Source organism: Microtus pennsylvanicus, chromosome 3 (assembly GCF_037038515.1).
Source record: "Microtus pennsylvanicus isolate mMicPen1 chromosome 3, mMicPen1.hap1, whole genome shotgun sequence".
In the NCBI taxonomy this organism is placed as follows: Eukaryota; Metazoa; Chordata; class Mammalia; order Rodentia; family Cricetidae; genus Microtus; species Microtus pennsylvanicus.
The window spans coordinates 142,674,995-142,692,973 of record NC_134581.1 but is presented as its reverse complement, the minus strand read 5'-3'; the positions used below and the strand labels follow the sequence as shown (position 1 = coordinate 142,692,973).

The 17,979-nt window shown below is 49.5% G+C and overlaps 2 protein-coding genes across 5 annotated transcripts; both read right to left on the bottom strand.

Moving 5' to 3' along the window:
- Window positions 1-1,010: 1,010 nt before the first annotated feature.
- On the bottom strand, window positions 1,011-10,096 carry Pigo (phosphatidylinositol glycan anchor biosynthesis class O). 3 transcript variants are annotated; one of them, XM_075967378.1, is made up of 11 exons: window positions 10,041-10,096; window positions 8,815-9,326; window positions 7,625-7,768; window positions 7,329-7,452; window positions 6,654-6,813; window positions 6,010-6,189; window positions 3,932-5,459; window positions 3,277-3,483; window positions 2,845-3,062; window positions 2,079-2,149; window positions 1,011-1,930 (listed from the first exon to the last, which is right to left on the bottom strand). In XM_075967378.1, the coding sequence occupies exons 2-11, from the start codon at window positions 9,323-9,325 to the stop codon at window positions 1,801-1,803; spliced, it is 3,273 nt and encodes a 1,090-aa protein (XP_075823493.1). In that variant the 5' UTR covers window position 9,326; window positions 10,041-10,096; the 3' UTR covers window positions 1,011-1,800. The 3 variants fall into 3 exon arrangements, with proteins under 3 accessions (XP_075823493.1, XP_075823494.1, XP_075823495.1); XM_075967379.1 differs by having other exon boundaries at window positions 9,416-10,050; XM_075967380.1 differs by lacking the exons at window positions 1,011-1,930; window positions 2,079-2,149; window positions 10,041-10,096 and adding an exon at window positions 9,416-9,548 and having other exon boundaries at window positions 2,883-3,066.
- A 4,074-nt stretch (window positions 10,097-14,170) lies between these two features.
- Stoml2 (stomatin like 2) lies at window positions 14,171-17,564 on the bottom strand. Of its 2 annotated transcripts, none has more exons than XM_075967376.1 (10): window positions 17,408-17,564; window positions 17,045-17,182; window positions 16,472-16,571; window positions 16,278-16,336; window positions 16,087-16,188; window positions 15,810-15,944; window positions 15,563-15,707; window positions 15,362-15,441; window positions 15,021-15,149; window positions 14,171-14,433 (listed from the first exon to the last, which is right to left on the bottom strand). In XM_075967376.1, exons 1-10 carry the CDS (start codon window positions 17,450-17,452, stop codon window positions 14,305-14,307), a joined length of 1,062 nt encoding a protein of 353 aa, XP_075823491.1. In that variant the 5' UTR covers window positions 17,453-17,564; the 3' UTR covers window positions 14,171-14,304. The 2 variants fall into 2 exon arrangements, with proteins under 2 accessions (XP_075823491.1, XP_075823492.1); XM_075967377.1 differs by having other exon boundaries at window positions 17,290-17,442.
- Between the last annotated feature and the right edge of the window lie 415 nt (window positions 17,565-17,979).

Genomic DNA, 17,979 nt, shown 5'->3' with positions numbered 1-17,979 from the left:
TTTTTTTGAAATTTTTAATTTTCCTGGAGTTTCATTCTACTTTTTTATTTGGCCATGGAAACTGCACACGTGTCAGAGGACAACTTGTGAGAGTCAGTACCAGGGTTCAAATTCACTCTGCTTGCTAAGCCATCATCTCTCCACCCTCCACCCCCCGACACACCTCAAAAAAATACATACTTCTACAGGGTGAATTTTGTAGTCATGATAGTACACATGCCTATATCCTAGCACTCAGGATGGTAAAGTAGGGGGATCAGAAGTTCCAGGCTATCATGGGCTATATAATGAGAGCCTATTATTAAACAAAAATTACTCTCACTGTATGAAGTTTGTTTAGCAACAGGGTCTCATCATATAGCCCTGGAACCAAGTTGTCTTAGTTAAGGTTTCTTTTTCTTTTTCTTTTTCTTTTTTTTTATTTTCGAGACAGGGTTTCTCTGTAGCTTTGGAGCCTGTCCTGGACTAGCTCTTGTAGACCAGGCTGGTCTCGAACTCACAAAGATCCGCCTGCCTCTGCCTCCTGAGTGCTGGGATTAAAGGCGTGCGCCACCACCGCTTTGACCATGACAACTCTTATATGGAAAGCATTTAATTGGGGTGGCTTACTTAGTTTCAGAGGTAGGGAGCGTGGCAGGATGCAGGCAGACTTGGTAATGGAGCCGAGAGTGCTACATGTTACAGGCAACACAAAGTGTCACACTGAGGGAACTGGAAGCCCACCCCAGTGACACACTTCCTCCAACAAGCCCCCCCTTCCTAATAGTGCCACTCCTTTTAGGGGCCATTTTCTTTCACACCACAGTCACTGTACCTAGCTGTCCCCGTTTTAACATCTATTCATCTGTCACATAGTCCCATCTCCTCCTGACTGGAACACAAACCTCAAGGGCAGTCCCAGCCCCTCCCTCTCTTCACAGCCTCTTCCCAAGTCCACGGGTGGACATTTTCAGGACAATGTCACACTTTAAACTTGACATGTGTGCAAAGGCACAGGATGAACATAAAAGAGAATCATTAGCCAGGCGTGCTGACACACACCTTTATTCTGGCAGGCAGAAGCAGGTGGATCTCTCTGATTTCAAGGCTAGCCGACTCCACATTGAGTTTAAACTGCAGATACATAGTGAGATTGTTTTAAAAAAGATGCATTACATTCATTTAATTTTGGCTTTAAGTTGGGAATAATCAACAGGCAGGTAGATGTGATAAAGGTGACATGGGCTAAAAACTAGAGAGAGGCTTCTACGGCCGTGGGAGGGAAAGGAACCAGAGGAAGAAACAGTGCTGCTTAAGGCTTCAGACACAGACGTCTGTGTGTTTCACAAGACAAGCTGGGCTTGTCTTCTCTGCTATCAGTTAAAGCACAGAATGACCAAAACCAAACAAACAAGGAGGACGCAGGACAAATGGGATGACTAGAACATTTGGGAAGAACCCAGACAGTTTCTCACAAAGAGTTCTCGGGTACAGCAAACCCCATCTAAGATGACATAACTAGTCGTGCTTGGTGGGAGGAGGCCGACTCGGCGAGCTCTTCCACATCTTAGATACACACATTTACACTGCTATTTGATTCCACTTGGGGGATCACCCCTGTAGTCCATCAGATGCATCGAAAACAAGGCTCCACAGTGATTCTGAATTATAGAATGAAGTCCCAGGGTAAGCAGTCTCTGGTTACATGATGGTAAGAGGTGTGTCTGAGTCTCTCTTGCAGAATATCCAGGACCAGTGCAGGTCAGGCCAGATGATTCTCCAGCCCTCTCCATGGCCAGGTGCCGACACGCAAGGCCTGGGCTACCTCTGCTGAGCCAGAACTAATCGTCTGAACCAGGAGCTCACGGCGCCATCCACTCGCATCACCAAAGCTATGCCCAGGAGAAGTCCCACACTACTCACAATGAAACCAGTGGCTTCAAAAATGAACCTGTGAAGAAAGATGGAGTATTTCAGGACACAGGTAACAATAGGTCAAATACCTTTCTTAAGACGCAAAACCTTGTCGACTTAGGATAGCCATGGTTTCCTCAAAGTATCTCCCTCCACACCACTTCTTCTCAAGCAAACCCACTTACTTTGGGGCAAACACCTTCCAGACCATGAGATGCCTTCGGAGGATGGAAGCTGCCAAGGCACAGGCTAGAATCTATGGGAAGAGAGGCGGGCAGTTACTTTGGAGGAAGCAAGGCAAAGGAGGAAAGCAGTGTATACCATTGGAAAACACCCTGGGTTGGGAGTTAGGAGACCCAGTTCTTTTTTTTTTTTTTTTTTTTTTGGTTTTTTTCGAGACAGGGTTTCTCTGTGGCTTTGGAGCCTGTCCTGGAACTAGCTCTGTAGACCAGGCTGGTCTCGAACTCACAGAGATCCGCCTGCCTCTGCCTCCCGAGTGCTGGGATGAAAGGCGTGCGTCACCACTGCCCGGCTAGGAGACCCAGTTCTTGTCCTGGTTCAACTACTGATTCCTGTGAACCTGGACCAGTCACTTCGCACTGTCTGTAATGCTGACATTAGTGCTCTGCCTTGCAGCAGAGGGAGACATCAGTAACTCATCTCTGCCTTTGCATCAGTCTGGAAGAGAATCCTGGTCATACCCACGACTTTTCCATTATGTCTGACAGGCCACGAACAGGACCCAGATCTAGACACAGCAGAGAAGAGATGATCCAGGATTGGAATAACAAAGCCCAGGCCAGTACAAATCTGCCCTCTGAGGTCTGAATGAGCAATCACTTCACTGATCTGAACCTCCATCAGGGATCATTCCCCAAGGGATTTGAAACTAAGAAAAACTGTAAAGTGCGCACTGGGGCAAAGGTCATCAGCTCCCATGTCTGCACCCACCTGAACTCCAAGGACAAAGAGGTACTTGAGGCCAAGCTGCATCAGGGCTGCATTGAAGTGATGCGGAGCATCCCGGAGGCGCATCTCCATCAGTGGCTCCTCTTCCTCCTCCTCAGGCCTGACTCTGGCCTCGGCTTCACTCCCTGAGAGCTGCTGCCTCTTCCTTGGCCCTTGACTCTCACACAAGAAGGGCCAGAGCAGGAGCAGTGGGCAACCTACTGCCTCCGGGAGGAAAGACTGGCATCAAAGGAGGACCCTGGGACCAGCCCAGCCTGATCCCCAACCCCGAGATGGCTTGGGCTGCAGGGAGCTTAGGGCCAAGGGAATGCAACAAGCCAACAAAAACTGCATCCTCCCTTCCAGATTCAAAGTTTCCCTTTCTTTCCACAAATCTGGAGTCAACAGAAGTTAGGGAGAAAAGGAAAGAGGTACCTGCAAAGAGGATGTGGGAGGCAAAGGTGTTTGCTCCCACCAGTAAAGCAGGCAACCAAGTAGAAGAGCCATGACCCTCTGGGAATCCCACGAACGCTGCATGCCAATGGATGGCTGAGAAGACAGGCTGGTGGCCAGTGGAGTAGAAGGTCTGGGTGGCCAGAAGGGCCCACGCTGAGACTGCCTGCCACAGCACAATAAAAGGACCTAGAAGAAAAGACGCGTTTCTTTACATCTCCTCAATAGCCTTCTCTTCTGGGACCATCCACTCCGAGTACTTGAGCAAATTGTTGTACACAGTCACAAGCTATCCCAACCTTCCTTACAGTCAATATTGCTATTCTCATTGCCTCAGTGTTTCAAGTTATAGCACAAGACCATAGTGTTTGGTTTCTTCTCTCTTCCTCACGAAGTGCTCACCATGCCATAATATATTCATAGTGCATCACGTTTGTGACTGAAGTGCATCTCTCTGAGAAGTGAGTTCTAAAACCCCTCTCTCCCCTCTCGGGGGTGGGGAGGGACGAGTATGGTGACAACAGATAAGGGAGGACATCAGGAAGATCTTCCCAACTGCATGGATGCGGGACTGTGGGTCAAGGTGAGAAACACCTGCCTCAAAGCAAGATGCATCAGGGCTAAGGTTCGTATTTACCAGTGGTGGTGACTGATGTCCCAGCAGCAAGCAGATGCAGGAGAAGGAAGCTCTGCAGAAACAGGAGCAGGAACACGAGGCTGACACGCTCTGCATGCAACAGCAGAAGCGGGAAGGCCAAAAGGATGAGGGCTGTGACCATCGCAGCGGAGTAGACACTTCCCAACTGGTACGCGGCTACAGTGACAGGACCCTGAGATTTGGTCCTCTCTAGCCGGCCCTGGAACTCTTCCTGCATGTGGCGGTAGATTTGTGGGACCACATAATCTAGGTCAGCCTGAGAAGTAGGGGGACCTGAGAAGGGAGTGAGGATAGTCCTGGTCCTTGAAGCACCAGCCCCAACCTTGACCAGCACCGTCACAGGCCTCCACAGCAGCAGCACGAGCCCTGAGGCAGCCAATCCTACCACAGCCCGAGGCAGCACGACTGACGCCCCAGAAACCAGGGCCCGGAGACGTGGTGGTGCTTCATCTGCCCCTGATGCCAACGCCCAGTAGGCAGCCGTGCCTAGTGCCATGAGGGGCAACCCCCAGCGCACGAAGAGCACAGGCGGCTCAGGACTCTTGAGATTACCATAGCGGCGAAGCCACAGGCGCACAACTACTAACAGAGTCACCAGTGCCCCCACGCAAGCTCCGTACCACAAATTCTTGGCTCGACCCCCCACCATAGACGCCAAAGGACTCAGCCAGGGAGAGGAGTGGCAAGCAGGTGTCTCTTCAGGGCAGCGATGGAAAAGCCCAGCTAGCCTTGTACATAAAAGCAACCCAATTCCAAGCCACAGGGCATATGTGCCACTGTGCCGTGGAGGGCCTGTTGGGGCAGAAGAGCCAAGGCGGGACACGGTAAGCAGTTTAGGTGGCAGTAGCTGGCCCTCCCAGTGAAGATGAGCAACCAGGAACAGGATGAGAGAGCCCAAAAGGAAGGGAGTAGCCCTGGCCTCAGCAACAACAAAACTATCAGAGAAGAAAGTGGCCCAGCGAATGAGCAGGAGCAAGAGAACAGGTCCAGGGACAGGGAGTAGGGGTACCAGGGGCCTACTGGACCCCCAGCTAACCCACACTTTCCACAGAAAAGGGAGGATTGACCCTGCTGCAGCTACAGCCCCTAGAACCACTGTATCCACCTTTGACCCTGCAGTTACTGCAAGTCCAGCATACAGTACGGCCCAAGTTAGGCCCCAGGCTACAGGTACTAGCAGTAGCGGGTGGAAGGGAAAGCCTGGGGATACTGCCAACTGGGATGCAAGCAGACAGAGAAAGCAGGCAGCAGCCAAGAGAGCAGCACCCCCTGCCATTCGGACCAGAGAGAAACGGGCCCAAGACTCAATGCATATGGCCCGAGCTCTCCGCAGGAACCGCTGCAACTCAGCGGTCAACGTCTTCAGCGACGTCTCAGCCTCCTGGGAGTCCTGCAGGAGCTGCTGGTAGCTAGCAGAGGCCTTGGAGAAGAGCTGCTGCAGCTGACGAAGCTCTTTAACCTGGAGATCTTGAGTAGCAGCTGCGTAAGTATGGAGAAATCGGGACACCTGGCAGGAAAGGTTAAACAAACAGGAATAGGTCAGGGAAAGAAACTGGGACAGAGGTAAGGTCGGGGGTAAGGACGGGGGTAAGGATGGGGGTAAGGATGGAGGTAAGGATGGGGGGGGGTAAGGAAGGGGTAAGGATGGAGGTAAGGACAGAGGTAAGGACAGAGGTAAGGACAGGGGTAAGGACGGAGGTAAGGACAGAGGTAAGGATGGAGGTAAGGACAGAGGTAAGGATGAAGGTAAGGATGGAGGTAAGGACAGAGGTAAGGACAGGGGTAAGGACAGAGGTAAGGACAGGGGTAAGGATGGAGGTAAGGACAGGGGTAAGGACAGAGGTAAGGACAGAGGTAAGGACAGAGGTAAGGACAGGGGTAAGGACAAAGGTAAGGACAGAGGTAAGGACGGAGGTACTTGGAAACCTGGGGCCCAAACTCTATCCAGGATGGGAGAAGGGCGTGGCTATGTTATGGAGGCGAGGTGAGGATGGGAAGGACAATGGTGTGTTTCATCCTCATACTTAAGCACACACAAGTCTAGTCCTTTCACCTACCTGCTGGGCATTGATATAGAGAGCTGAGACTTGGGCCAGAGCAGAGGCCTGAGGATGGGAGTCGTTGCCACCTGAGAACAGCTCAGTTATCACTTCTCCGATGTTCCCAAACGGGATGGGCAGGCCTAGCAGCAGTGCCAGTGTGGGCACAAGGCTGACTTGAGGAATAACCTCTGGCTCCTAGAAGGAAAGGACATGTATCGGGGGATTCATCAGGCCTAGGTAAGAATGGTGGGAGGGAGAGTCTGGAGAGACGGTCCAGTGGGTGAGAGCGTTTGCTGCATAAACAGAAGGACTGGAGTTTGGGTCACAGAATCCATGTAGGAAAATGGGCATGACCATGCGTGTCTGTAACCTAGTGCCGTGGTGGGCAGACAGGATTTCTGGCCACCAGGATGGCTCAATGAGAGACCCTGTGTCAGTGGAAGAAGGTGGAGCATGCGAGAGCAGGATCCCCAATGTCCTTCGGCCTCTTTGCACACGTGAGTCATACCAGCACACACATGTGCACATATACCACATACATATCTCTCACACACAAATAGATAAAAATAAATGAGAGTGGGGCCAGATCGTGGTTTGGGGAACCTACAAAGATGGGGTCACAATATGGGGAGAGCAGAAGAGGTACAACCAGGCCTCACCTCCGGTGGGACAGTAGGGAAGAGGGGGGTGGGGCTGTACAGGAAGAGAGCAGCTGAGACCTCCAGCTCACTGTCCCCTCCATGGTCCCCATTCATGGTCATCCCATGGTCACCAGCTACCACCAGCAGTGTGTCATTCTCCAGACGTTCCAGAAGTTCCCTGAGGGCCAAGAAATGTGTCAGAGGGTAGGGAGAGATAAAGACTCTCCTCTGGGGCCCATTCAGCCCCACCACTGACTTCCATAACAGTCAAAAAGACATCTCTTCAGTCATAACTCTGTAGCCCAGAGCACAAGCCAAGTTATTCAAAATGGATGATGCTCCTAAGTTTTGGGGAAAAGTATAAAGTAATTCAGAGCCAGAGCACAAAAGTGCATGCCTTTAAGCCCAGCACTTGGAAGCCAGAGGCAGGTGGATCTCCGTGAGTTTCAGTTCAGTCTGATCTGTTTTATACTGCAAGTTCCAGGTCAGTCAGAGCTATATAATGAGACCCTGTTTCAAAATACTTACACATATATACATACATACATACATACATACACACATACATACATACATGCAAACATACATTTATCCAGGAAAGAGGCTCCAAATAAGGTGTTTTTCCTCATAGTATTCTATGTCCTGAGATTCTCAAACATAAACCCACTCCCCCGGCCAATATCCCACACTCACTGGATCACCTGGTCCATCTGGCTAAGTTTCTTGGCCATTTCAGGGTGGTGAGGGCCATGCTTGTGACCACAATGATCCACGCCCAGGAAGTGAGCTATCAGCACGTCCCAGGCACCGCTGTCCACTGTGAAGGGGAGAACACTGAGCACAGGGCAGCAAGGCCCACTCCTCACCCGAGCCCAGCCTTGGCATGAGACAGCCACAGGCTTTGCCACACAGCCAGCATCCATAGACTAAAAGCACCCTCTCTGACTTCCAGGGTTGGGAGGCCCCAAGCGCTCTCTCCCCATGCTCACTGGTAGGATAGAGGTGTTCTAGGATGCCATTGTCCACTGTGTGTAGGTCTCTGACATTGAAGGAGGAGAAGAAGAACGCTTGGGAAAACGCTCCAGGAAAAAGGTCTTTCCAGGTATCATCTCCCATGAAAACGATACGTCTTCCTGTAGAGACAAGAGGGGAATCAGAGCAGGGGAGAGCATGAGAGAAGATCTAAAAAGCCTATCAGAGAGCAGGTGCGACAGCTCAGTGGGTCAAACTGCTTGCCACCAACTCTGACAACTTGAGTTCAAGACTCAGAACTCACATGGTGGAAGGAGAGAATCGACTTCTAAAGCTGACCTCTTATCTCCATGCGGACCATGGCATGTGCACTTGCACATAGAACGCTATGTATGTGTGTGTGTGTGTGTATGTATGTATACACACATTTCCAATAGGAATGTCTTTCTTTTTGTTTTGTTTTGGTTTGTTTGAGACAGGGTTTCTCTGTAGTTTTGGAGCCTGTCCTGGAACTAGCTCTTGTAGACCAGGCTGGCCTTGAACTCACAGAGATCCACCTGCCTCTGCCTTCCGAGTGCTGGGATTAAAGGCATGTGTCACCACTGCCCGGCGTTCCAATAGGAATCCCAACCACACATCTCCAAGTATAGGAATTCATTCAGTATCACCTAAAATTTCCCATCAAGCTTTCTCTGACAACCATATTCCCCCTAGACTACATTCCACTCCTACAAAATGAGGTGCTACTCCTTGGTCCCTAGGGTTTCTACTGACATGTATGTTTGCTTGCTTTGAGACAGGTCTCACTATACAGACCAGGCTAATCTGGAACTCAGAGATCCTCTTGCCTCTGCCTCCTGAGTGCTGGGATTAAAGGCATATGCATTATGTTCTGACCTATTTTTTTTTCACAAGCAGTTAGTGAACACCTCTATTCTTTTCTCCACATTTATAAGCCAAGACTCCTGCCTTCTTTTCTTCCTTAATTGGGAGCGCCCAAGAGTTAAACAAACATTTTGTGTATATTAGAAGCTTCATCAAGGACAAAAAAAAAAATCTCTTGAGTTCTCCACAAGCAAGGTCCCATCTATTTCTACTCCTCAGTTTCCCTACACCATAGTCAAACTTACAGCTGGGTGCGCTAAGTCCTGGCTCCCCAACTTCTAAAGGCCAGTTACGCCTGGCTTCCAAAGAGGTACATACTGACCTGCACTGTTGAGCTGCTTAATGAGATTATCTTCCACTATAGCATGGCTGGCAAAGTTACTGCCAGCATCAATAAAGGTAGGCAGGGAACCAGTGGTGAGAGCTTTGAGACGCTGCATGGTGGTCGTGGGGGGATCCACCTGAGATCGGTATAGTCGGGCATGGTGGGGTTTATTCTCTAGGATCCTCTGCAAGGAGCCTAATTTTCCCAGAAAAGGCAAGGAGACAGGACGTTCCCCAGGCACATGTGAGCGCTGAGGCTGGGCAAAGTCAAATCGCAGAGCGTCTATCAGCACCAACACAACCCTGGAGAACCGGGATGGCATCCAGCAGGCCCCAGATTTTCCTTGGCTCCCCCATGATTGGGAACCAGGGCCGGGGGGCTCTTGGCAGCTGCTTTGGTTGGTGAGCTCCAAACGGGTGAGAAGGAAGCCACTTGTGAAGAGCGCAATGCCAGCGTAGAAAAGAAAGCAGACCCAGGCTAAGAAGAGGAGCACGGAGACTTTCTGCATCCTGGTAGAGAAGAGGAAAGCTTTCATTGTGATGCAAAGAAAGAGTGGATATTTTGTCCCTCAAAACAATACCCAACAACAACCACTTACTGCAATAAACTTCAGGATATAAGCAACTCATAGCCAACTCATTCCAGCTGTTTCTACTAGTCATACCATCTGAGAGAGAGATGCAGAGACTCTGGATCTCAACCTGGAATCCACACTACACCTATTGCTTCGGGCTCCGGACGTGAGCACAAGAACCTGGGCATATACAACCAAGAGACCTAATGCTATTAAACCACAGTCTAGAAGCAAGACTATTCCAAACGGCTGGTAGATGGTTCTCTGTCAATTCATTTCAATGAATCCCTTCGGACTATCTCAACACTGCTAGGGTGGCAATGTTAATAGATAAGCAGCCACACGGAAAACCGGATTGAGTAAACGGCGCCGCCTGGCGGGGGCGGAGGAGACGAGGGGGAGGAGTCACGCGCCGCTTCCGGGCGGCCAGGATCAACAGAAAACCGAGGACCGGCGTCCCCAGGAGCCCCGGTCTAGAGCCCGTTGGGCTAAGCTGGGGTCCAGAAGTCCCGGCGGCTCTGTCTCCTCCGGTGGAAACCCAGCCAACACGTGAGCATGCTTACTCTGGTGCCGGGCACCCCGGCAGCTAGTTGAGGCACCTGTACTAGGGATGGCTGTGACAGAGGGTTCTCGGGAGACCTTGGCTCACCTGGATCCGCGCCCGGAAGTGCAGCGGCGGTGCCTGTAGCCTGACACCACAGAGGTGCGCACGTCGGACAGAGCGCCCTACGGGAGATTCGTCGCCACCTGCCGGCCGGCGACAGGGTGAAAGGCTGGCAAGTTTGATCGAAGTTCTAAGAGTTGGGAGGATTGGGAGGACGACGGGTGTGTACATAAACATGAAAAACAAATTCAGGGAACACTTTTTTTTTAATCCATTTATTTTATGTGAATGTGTTTTGTGTACCTGAATATATTAGTGTACCAAATGCTGCAATTGCTCTTAACCACTAAGCCGTCTTTTGTTCATTTTTTGAGTAAGGTCTATTATGTAGCTTTGGCTGTTGTGGAACTTATGTAGACCAGGCTGGCCTCGAACTCAGAAATCCACCTGCCTCTGCCTATTTTTTGTTAGCATTTCTGGAGTCAAATTTGGTTAGCTAGACTATTCATATTGGCAAGCTCTGAGTTTAATTACCAGACCCTCCTTCAGTGAGTAAGGTGGAATAAGGATGGAGGATTATTCCACACACATACAGAAACATGGATACATGCACATGAGGCATGGAAAAGAAAGACCTTTTTCTCCTCTGTGTTTAGCTGATTCCAGTTGATAGCATTCATCACTGCTCTCAATTTTTTGTTTTTGTTTTTTTGTTTTTTTTGGATTTTTGAGACAGGGTTTCTCCGTAGCTTTTTGGTTCCTGTCCTGGAACTAGCTCTTGTAGACCAGGCTGGGCTCGAACTCACAGAGATCCGCCTGCCTCTGCCTCCCGAGTGCTGGGATTAAAGGCGTGCGCCACCACCGCCCGTCCTCACTGCTCTCAAAACTATTAGCTGGCCGGGCAGTGGCAGCACACAAAAAACTGTTAGCTGAATCTTAAAAATATATTAATAGGGGCTGGAAAGTTGGATCAGTGGTTAAGAGCTCTTATTTTTACAGAGGACCTGAGTTCAATTCCCAGCAACCACATGATGGCTCAAAACCATACAGAACTCCAGTTCCAAGAGACCCAAAGCCCTCTTCTGACCTCAAAGGCACCAGGCACACATATGGTACATATCCATACATGTGAGCAAAAACACTCATCATATAAAAAATCTAATTAATAAAAATCAAATAATGCAGTTTAAAGATGAACAGTGGGTCTCTAGACATTTCTCTAAAAAGGATACGCATAGCCATCACACATGGAAAGATTCATAACATCATTAGCTATGTGAGAGGTGCTAGAAGTGGCATTTTAACTATCTTAGTTTGGACTAGGGATGTATCTCAGCAGTCGCGTACTGGACTGGCATACACAAGTCTCTGGGTTCAGTCCCTAGCACACCAAAGAAAACAATAGCTGGAATGCTTGCTTGTAATCCCAGGACTCGGGGAGGAGGATCACCACATGTTCAAGGCCAGCCTGTGCCAACAGAGACCCACAACAAGGAGGAAGAAAGATGGTGACAAGTACTAGCAAGGATGTGCAGAAACTGGAGCCTTCACACACGGGCGGAACTGTGAAATGGCACAGCAGCTTCTCAAAAGGTTTAGCTGATGTATTGCCCAAAAATTCCACGCCTACATAGCTACCCAGGGGTGATGCTTAATAGTAACTGTCAACAGAACCTAAAGTCACCTGGGGGGATGGGCTTCTGGACGCGCCTGTAGGGGTTACCTCGGTTGTGTTAGCTGAGGTGGGGAGACACGTCCACCGTGGACAGCACCATTCCTTAGGCAGGGGACCTGAACAGACTAAGAGTAGGCCAATAGTAAGGCAGGCTACAAATGCATACATTCGTCGTCCTCTTCTGATTACAGAGGTAATGTGACCGCTACAAAAAACAAAACAAAACAATAAAACTACTTAAAATTTGTTGTGTTTTTTTTTTAGTTTATTTTTAGTTATATGTGTTTGTATGTGAGTATGTGCCTCATGGAGGTTGGCGTGTCGGATTCTGATGGAGGTGGAGTTATGTAAGGCTGCAGTTCCCCTGCTGTGGGGGCTGGGAAATGAACTCTAGTCTTCTATAAGAGCATTACGTGCTCTGAGCCACTGAGCCGTCTCTCCAGTTCTTAGTGCTGTGATTTTCCTGCCACGATGGACTGTGATCTGAAATTGTTTGCTAAATAACCTTTCTCCTTTAGATGTTTTTGCTAGAGCACTTTATCACAGTAACAAAGAGAAACTACACACCAGGATAAAAGTACATCTAAATAAAAACCTGTATGTGCCAGGTGGTGGTGCACACCTTTAATCCCAGCACTTAAGAGGCAGACAGGTGGATCTCTGTGAGCTTGAAGTCAGCCTGGTCTACAGAGCGAGTTCTAGGATAGCCAGGGCTACACAGAGAAACCCTCTCTCCAAAAACCAAAACACTTATATGTAAACATCCAAAGTAGCATCTATAATTACCAAAAGATCAAAACACAAATTCCCATTAGCGAATAAACAAAACCTGGCATACACATGCGGCAGTGTGCATAGGGAGGGGTCTACATTCTAAATGTGTGCTTACACAATCTCTAAGTATATTAAAATCCACTGGGTTTATTGGTTGATGGAAGATGTACAAAACCCTGGGTTAGATCTCCAGCGCTCCGTAACATCTGGTATAGTTGCACACATCTGCAATCCTAGCACTTGAGAGGTAGAAGCTAGCTAGTTTGGGGCCAGTCTGCGACACACGAAACGCTACCTCAAAAACAGTAAGTAGTTAGCTAACTAAAAGCCTAACATACATAAAATGGGTAAGTTGGCTGAACATGGCGGGACATACTTGTGTTAGCACTTGAAAGGTGAAAGCAGGATACCACAAGATCAGCCAGGACTACACAGAGGGCCTACCTCCAGGAACAACAAAAAGGGCAATTTGTATATGTGAGTTGTATCTTGGCAGGAAAACAGCTCAATTTTCTTTTGGTTTCTTAGTAAATATGGGGCACTTTATCTACAGATTATCTACAGTCCTACAAATGTACTTCTTCCTTTCCCGTTAAATATATCCAGTTGCTACTTCTTGCTTCTGTTACCTGTCCCAGCCACAGCAGTTCCTTTCTCTTGTGTTTATAAGCCAGATGTGCTCTGCCTCTCAGCATTTACACACTGCATTTTACACACTTCATTTCCAGATCACCATATCTTGAGCTATGGTGTCATTTTCATTAACGTTTCCTGGAACCCAAGCTAACTCACGTTAGTTCTTGCATCAGAGCACTATGACTTAAAGATGATTGTATGTGTGTGCATGTGCCACAGTGTGCATGTGGGTTAGAGAACACCATTTGTGAAACTGGTTCTTCCAGCTTTTGCATGGTTCCAGGGATCCAACCAGGTCATTTGGCTTGCACAGCAAGAGGCTTTAGCCCCCTGGTAACCAGCCCGGTTGATGACTTTCTATCACTGTCTACTTCCCTACCTGATTTTGTATTCCAGGGAAAGCAGAGGCCACCAGGGTTCAACTTTATTGCTGCTGCTTTTGAGACAGGGTCTCACTAAGTACTTCAATCTGGCCTTGAACTCACAATCCTGCTGGGATTTTAGGTATGTATTGCCATGGCCATCTCTTAACCACTCTTTAGACCTAGTTGGTATCTTAACATTCTACTTGGTACATGGTAGAGATTAAAGGGTTTTGAATGAACGAGATGTACCCTCAGTCCTTCAAGACCGCTGAAGTACCATTCCGCCTAGGTAGTCCTCTTTCCCCATGTTTACCCAAACACCTGCACCACTCAGCAGGAAGGGAGGGAACAACTCTCCAGCTCACAGTTCAGTAGACACAAGCTTTAATCCCTCTCCGGTGTAGGCTTCCCTTGAAAACAGGATGATTTCATGTCATGTGAAGTTCATTATTGAGGAGAATCAGCTCCCCAGACCTGCCTGGGCTGAAGGGTGGGAGTGGCCATCCAAAGAAAGCATGAGTAATTTTTTTTTTTTTTTTGGTTTTTCGAGACAGGGTTTCTCTGTAGCTTTGGAGCCTGTCCTGGAACTCCCTTTGTAGACCAGGCTGGCCTCGAACTCACAGAGATCCTCCTGCCTCTGCTTCCCAAGTGCTGGGATTAAAGGCGTGCGCCACCATGAGTAATTTTTCTAACTTCATTCCCTAATCAAAAAGGACAGTTTCCAATTTGCCGCTGATAAGTTTATTACATGATTATTAAGTTCAAATAAAAAAATAAAAACTAAAATTTTAGCAGGGAGGCTAGAGCCAGAATCTGAGAGTAGTTTTCTGTCCCCAGACTCCCTGGCCAAGCCATCTCCTTAACTGAGCTTGACTCTACCCAGTTCTTCAAGACTTGCATCTGTACCCTGGGCATCTCTGCTGTTCTCGCTGGAGTTCTGGGCTCCAGGTACTGGGGTTTTAGTGAGAGCCCCATATACACCCATGGCCTGCGGAGAGAGGGAGAGAACCATCAGGACTCTGCAGAAGATCCTCTCCAGACCAGACAGGAGCTGCTCAACTCCTTTGTTTCCTTTGCTTTCTCCTTTCTCTCTCTCTCTCTTTTTTTTTCTTCCTTTTCGAGACAGGGTTTCTCTGTAGCTTTGGAGCCTGTCCTGGAACTAGCTCCTGTAGACCAGGCTGGCCTCGAACTCTCAGAGATCCACCTGCCTCTGCCTCCCAAGTGCTGGGATTAAAGGCGTGTGCCACCACCACCCAGCTCCCTTTTCTCTTTTATCCTTCTCTTCCCCTTTTTCTGAGCCAAGGTTGCATTACGGAGCCGAGATAGGTTTCTCGCTTGTGAACTTCCTGCATCTCCTGAGTGCTGATATTACAGGCATGTACCACCATCCCCAGCCCCTTGTTTTTTCTTGTTCCTTCAAGTTTCCTAAGCATTGCAGTCAGTGATAAGAATCCTGCAAACCATAACCCCGGGGTGACTCAGAACACTGGCACAGGTATCTGCAGGACTGAGTGGGGATTTCCATTCTTAGCTCCTGACACTGTTATTGTACGCTTGTCTTCAAAGAGCTCTAACCTGAGCCACCATACTTGTGACATCACTGGGGTTGGAGGGCAGTAGAACTGTGTTGGAGTCCTTGGCAAGCTTGGAGAATGCGTTGACATACTGCTCAGCCACAGTCAGTGAAGCTGCTGCATCTCCATTCTGTGGGCACAGGGGGTTAAAATCAAAGATCACAAATTTAAGGAGAGAAGAGAAAGGTCAGGTTCCTGGAGAAGTGGTATACAAATCCTAATACAAGCTCATGTTGTCTGGCTTAAGGGAGTCCACAGTGTCAGGAACCCTCCATAGGGTAGGTGAGCGGAACCCTTTAATTGTCGATTCCTACCCCCCATTCCCACCCATCGGCCTCTCACATGTTGAGTCAAAGCTGAAGCCAGGATTCGAATCGCTTCAGCTTTAGCCTTGGCCTTGGCCAGAACAGCACTGGCCTCTCCTGGAAGGGAAAAAAAAAAAGACAGTTTGACCCAAGAAATGAGAGTACCTCAAAGTTCCTGCTCCAGCACTTACCTCTCAAACCCGTGCTGTGTTCCTCCCTCAGCTTCTATGCTACTCACCTGCTGCCTGATTTATCTGTTCAGCCTTTTCTGCTTCAGAGGCCAGAATCTGGGCCTGCTTCTTCCCCTCTGCCACATTGATAGCTGACTCTCGTGTCCCTTCAGACTCTAGAACTGTGGCCCGTTTCCGCCGCTCTGCCTCTACCTGGAAGCCCCAACGACCCCCATCAAGAAGAAGCCAGGGGGAACCCTATCCAGGACTTACAACTCTATCTACCACAGTAGGGGATTCTGATCCCGCCCCCACCTGCATCTGCATAGACTCTTTCACTCGGGGTGGCACATGGATATCCTTGATCTCATAGCGCAGGCAGCGGATACCCCAGTAGTCAGCAGCTTGGTTGATGGCATCCACAATGTGGGCATTCAGGGACTCCCGCTCCTAGGGATAAATGTGAGCAGGTAAGTCACTGTAGCTATCAAGAGCCTAAACTGGGAAGGTCCCGGGCTAATCTTCATCTCCAGAAAAGCTCTGGCAGGGCAAGGAATGTGCCCCCCAAGCCCTCGGGTCCAGATCTGCTTACTCGAAAAACTTTGTCCAGAGAGAGTTTGCCAAGCTCTGATCTCATCGTCGTCTGAGCTAACTGGGTGACAGCATACTCAGGGTCTTCCACACCATAACTTGCCTGAAAAAGGCAAGTATAGGGTAAGAAATAAAGATACAAGATTTTAATGAGGGGCAGTTGAGAAGGCTGGATAAAGCCGGGGCAGATACCTTGTAAGGATCCATAATCCGCAGGTAAAGGACTCCGTCTATTTGCAGAGTTACATTGTCTACAGAAGCAAAAGAAAGAGAAAAGGAAGGTGGTCAGGCCTCTTGTCCCAACCAGCTCTTTTTTCCTAAGCCCCAGATAATGGCAATCACATCCGAATGCACTTAGCGCATCCCCATCACCTCGTGTCTCTCACCAAGGGTCACAGCCGACTGCTCCGGAACATTGATGACAATTTCCTTGAGACTCTGCACATATCGAATTCGGTCTAATACAGGGATGAGGATATTCAAGCCCTGGGAAAAGAAGTCATAGGTTCTCAGTGGGAGTAATAAACCTGAAATCCAAGCTAAGTTTGGAGTAAGCAGAAAGTCATGTACGGAACCCAGAAAAGCGGTAGCTTCTACCAGGACGTGTCCTCAAAGGCTGAGGTGTCACTGATAGGGAAACCTAAGAGCACAAGGATGAAAGACTAGGCCACTGAATGTCAAGAGAATGGGAGCCAGCAAGAATTGGCATTTTTAGGCAGACAGGTGAGGCTGAGAGAAAGGGTAGCTTCAAGAATGCAGCCTGTGGAATACTTGGGTAAAAGGAAAGCAACGGAACACGGATGTGATGGTCGGGGCTCTGTCAGATCCGGTCCCTGCTAGGAATGGTCCCTAGTAGTCAAAAGGCAAAAGTGTAGACAGGCCCCGGGTAAATCCCACTCCCACATGAGTAAGAAACCCAATCACTTGGCTGGCTGGAGGAGGACAAAAGAGATTCTCACTGGTTCCAGGATCCGGTGGAAACGGCCCATCCGCTCCACCACCCAGGCCTCCTGCTGAGGCACAAACAGCACCACGGTGTTTCGGGGCAGTCCAGAGGAGGCGCGGCGCGGAGCGCGGCCAGAAGCCTGCACAGAGCCCTGAAGAAAGATCAGAGTCGACTGAGGACGCGGCGCGGAACCCCACTTCTATTCGGAAGGCATATCCCTAAATCGCGACCCCCAAGGATCCCCGGAGAATGACTCACGTGGGGACCATGACCTCTGACCCCAGTCCTTCCCCAAAGTTGGAATCCCGCTCCTTCCCAGCTGAGGACCCAGGTGATTTCTGTCCCGGGCCTCTGAAGAAGGTTGCCTCGTCCTCACCCTCAGCAGAAGGGCTCCAGTGCCCCGCGCCGCGCGCGCCAGCATTTCCCACAGCCTCAGTGACCTCCGGAACCAACGAGAGGTGGGGCAGAGCGGTCTCTCCTGAAGCCTAAACCCGAGCCCTTCCTCCTGATGTTCCACTCCGCCCGACGTACTTCCGGCGTCTCATTCCACTTTTGCCCTCGTCCTTCCCGCCCCCCAATCGGAGTACTTAGCAGAGCATACGTCAAATCGTTCCCTGGGAAACGTAGACTTTGAAGAGAGAGCCCGAGGCTGCAAGTTTGTTCTGGGTGTCAAGAAGTTCCTGGGTATTGTAGTCGAAACTGAGGTAATAGTCTGTCTGCAAGTGGTAGAGAAACACCTCCTACCAAATTCTGTATCCACAGCCGTGACTCAGTTTACTCCCCAGCTCGTAAAACTGCCCTAATCTGTCACCATAACAATCAGTGGTTTGGCGCTGACGAGTTGCCGTGGTTGCCATAGTGACATTCTTGGGTAGTCGGGCTGTTGTGCCCAACCCACCTACTGGGGACTGACCCCATTCCCGTTGTCATGGTAACTAGGAGGCCTAA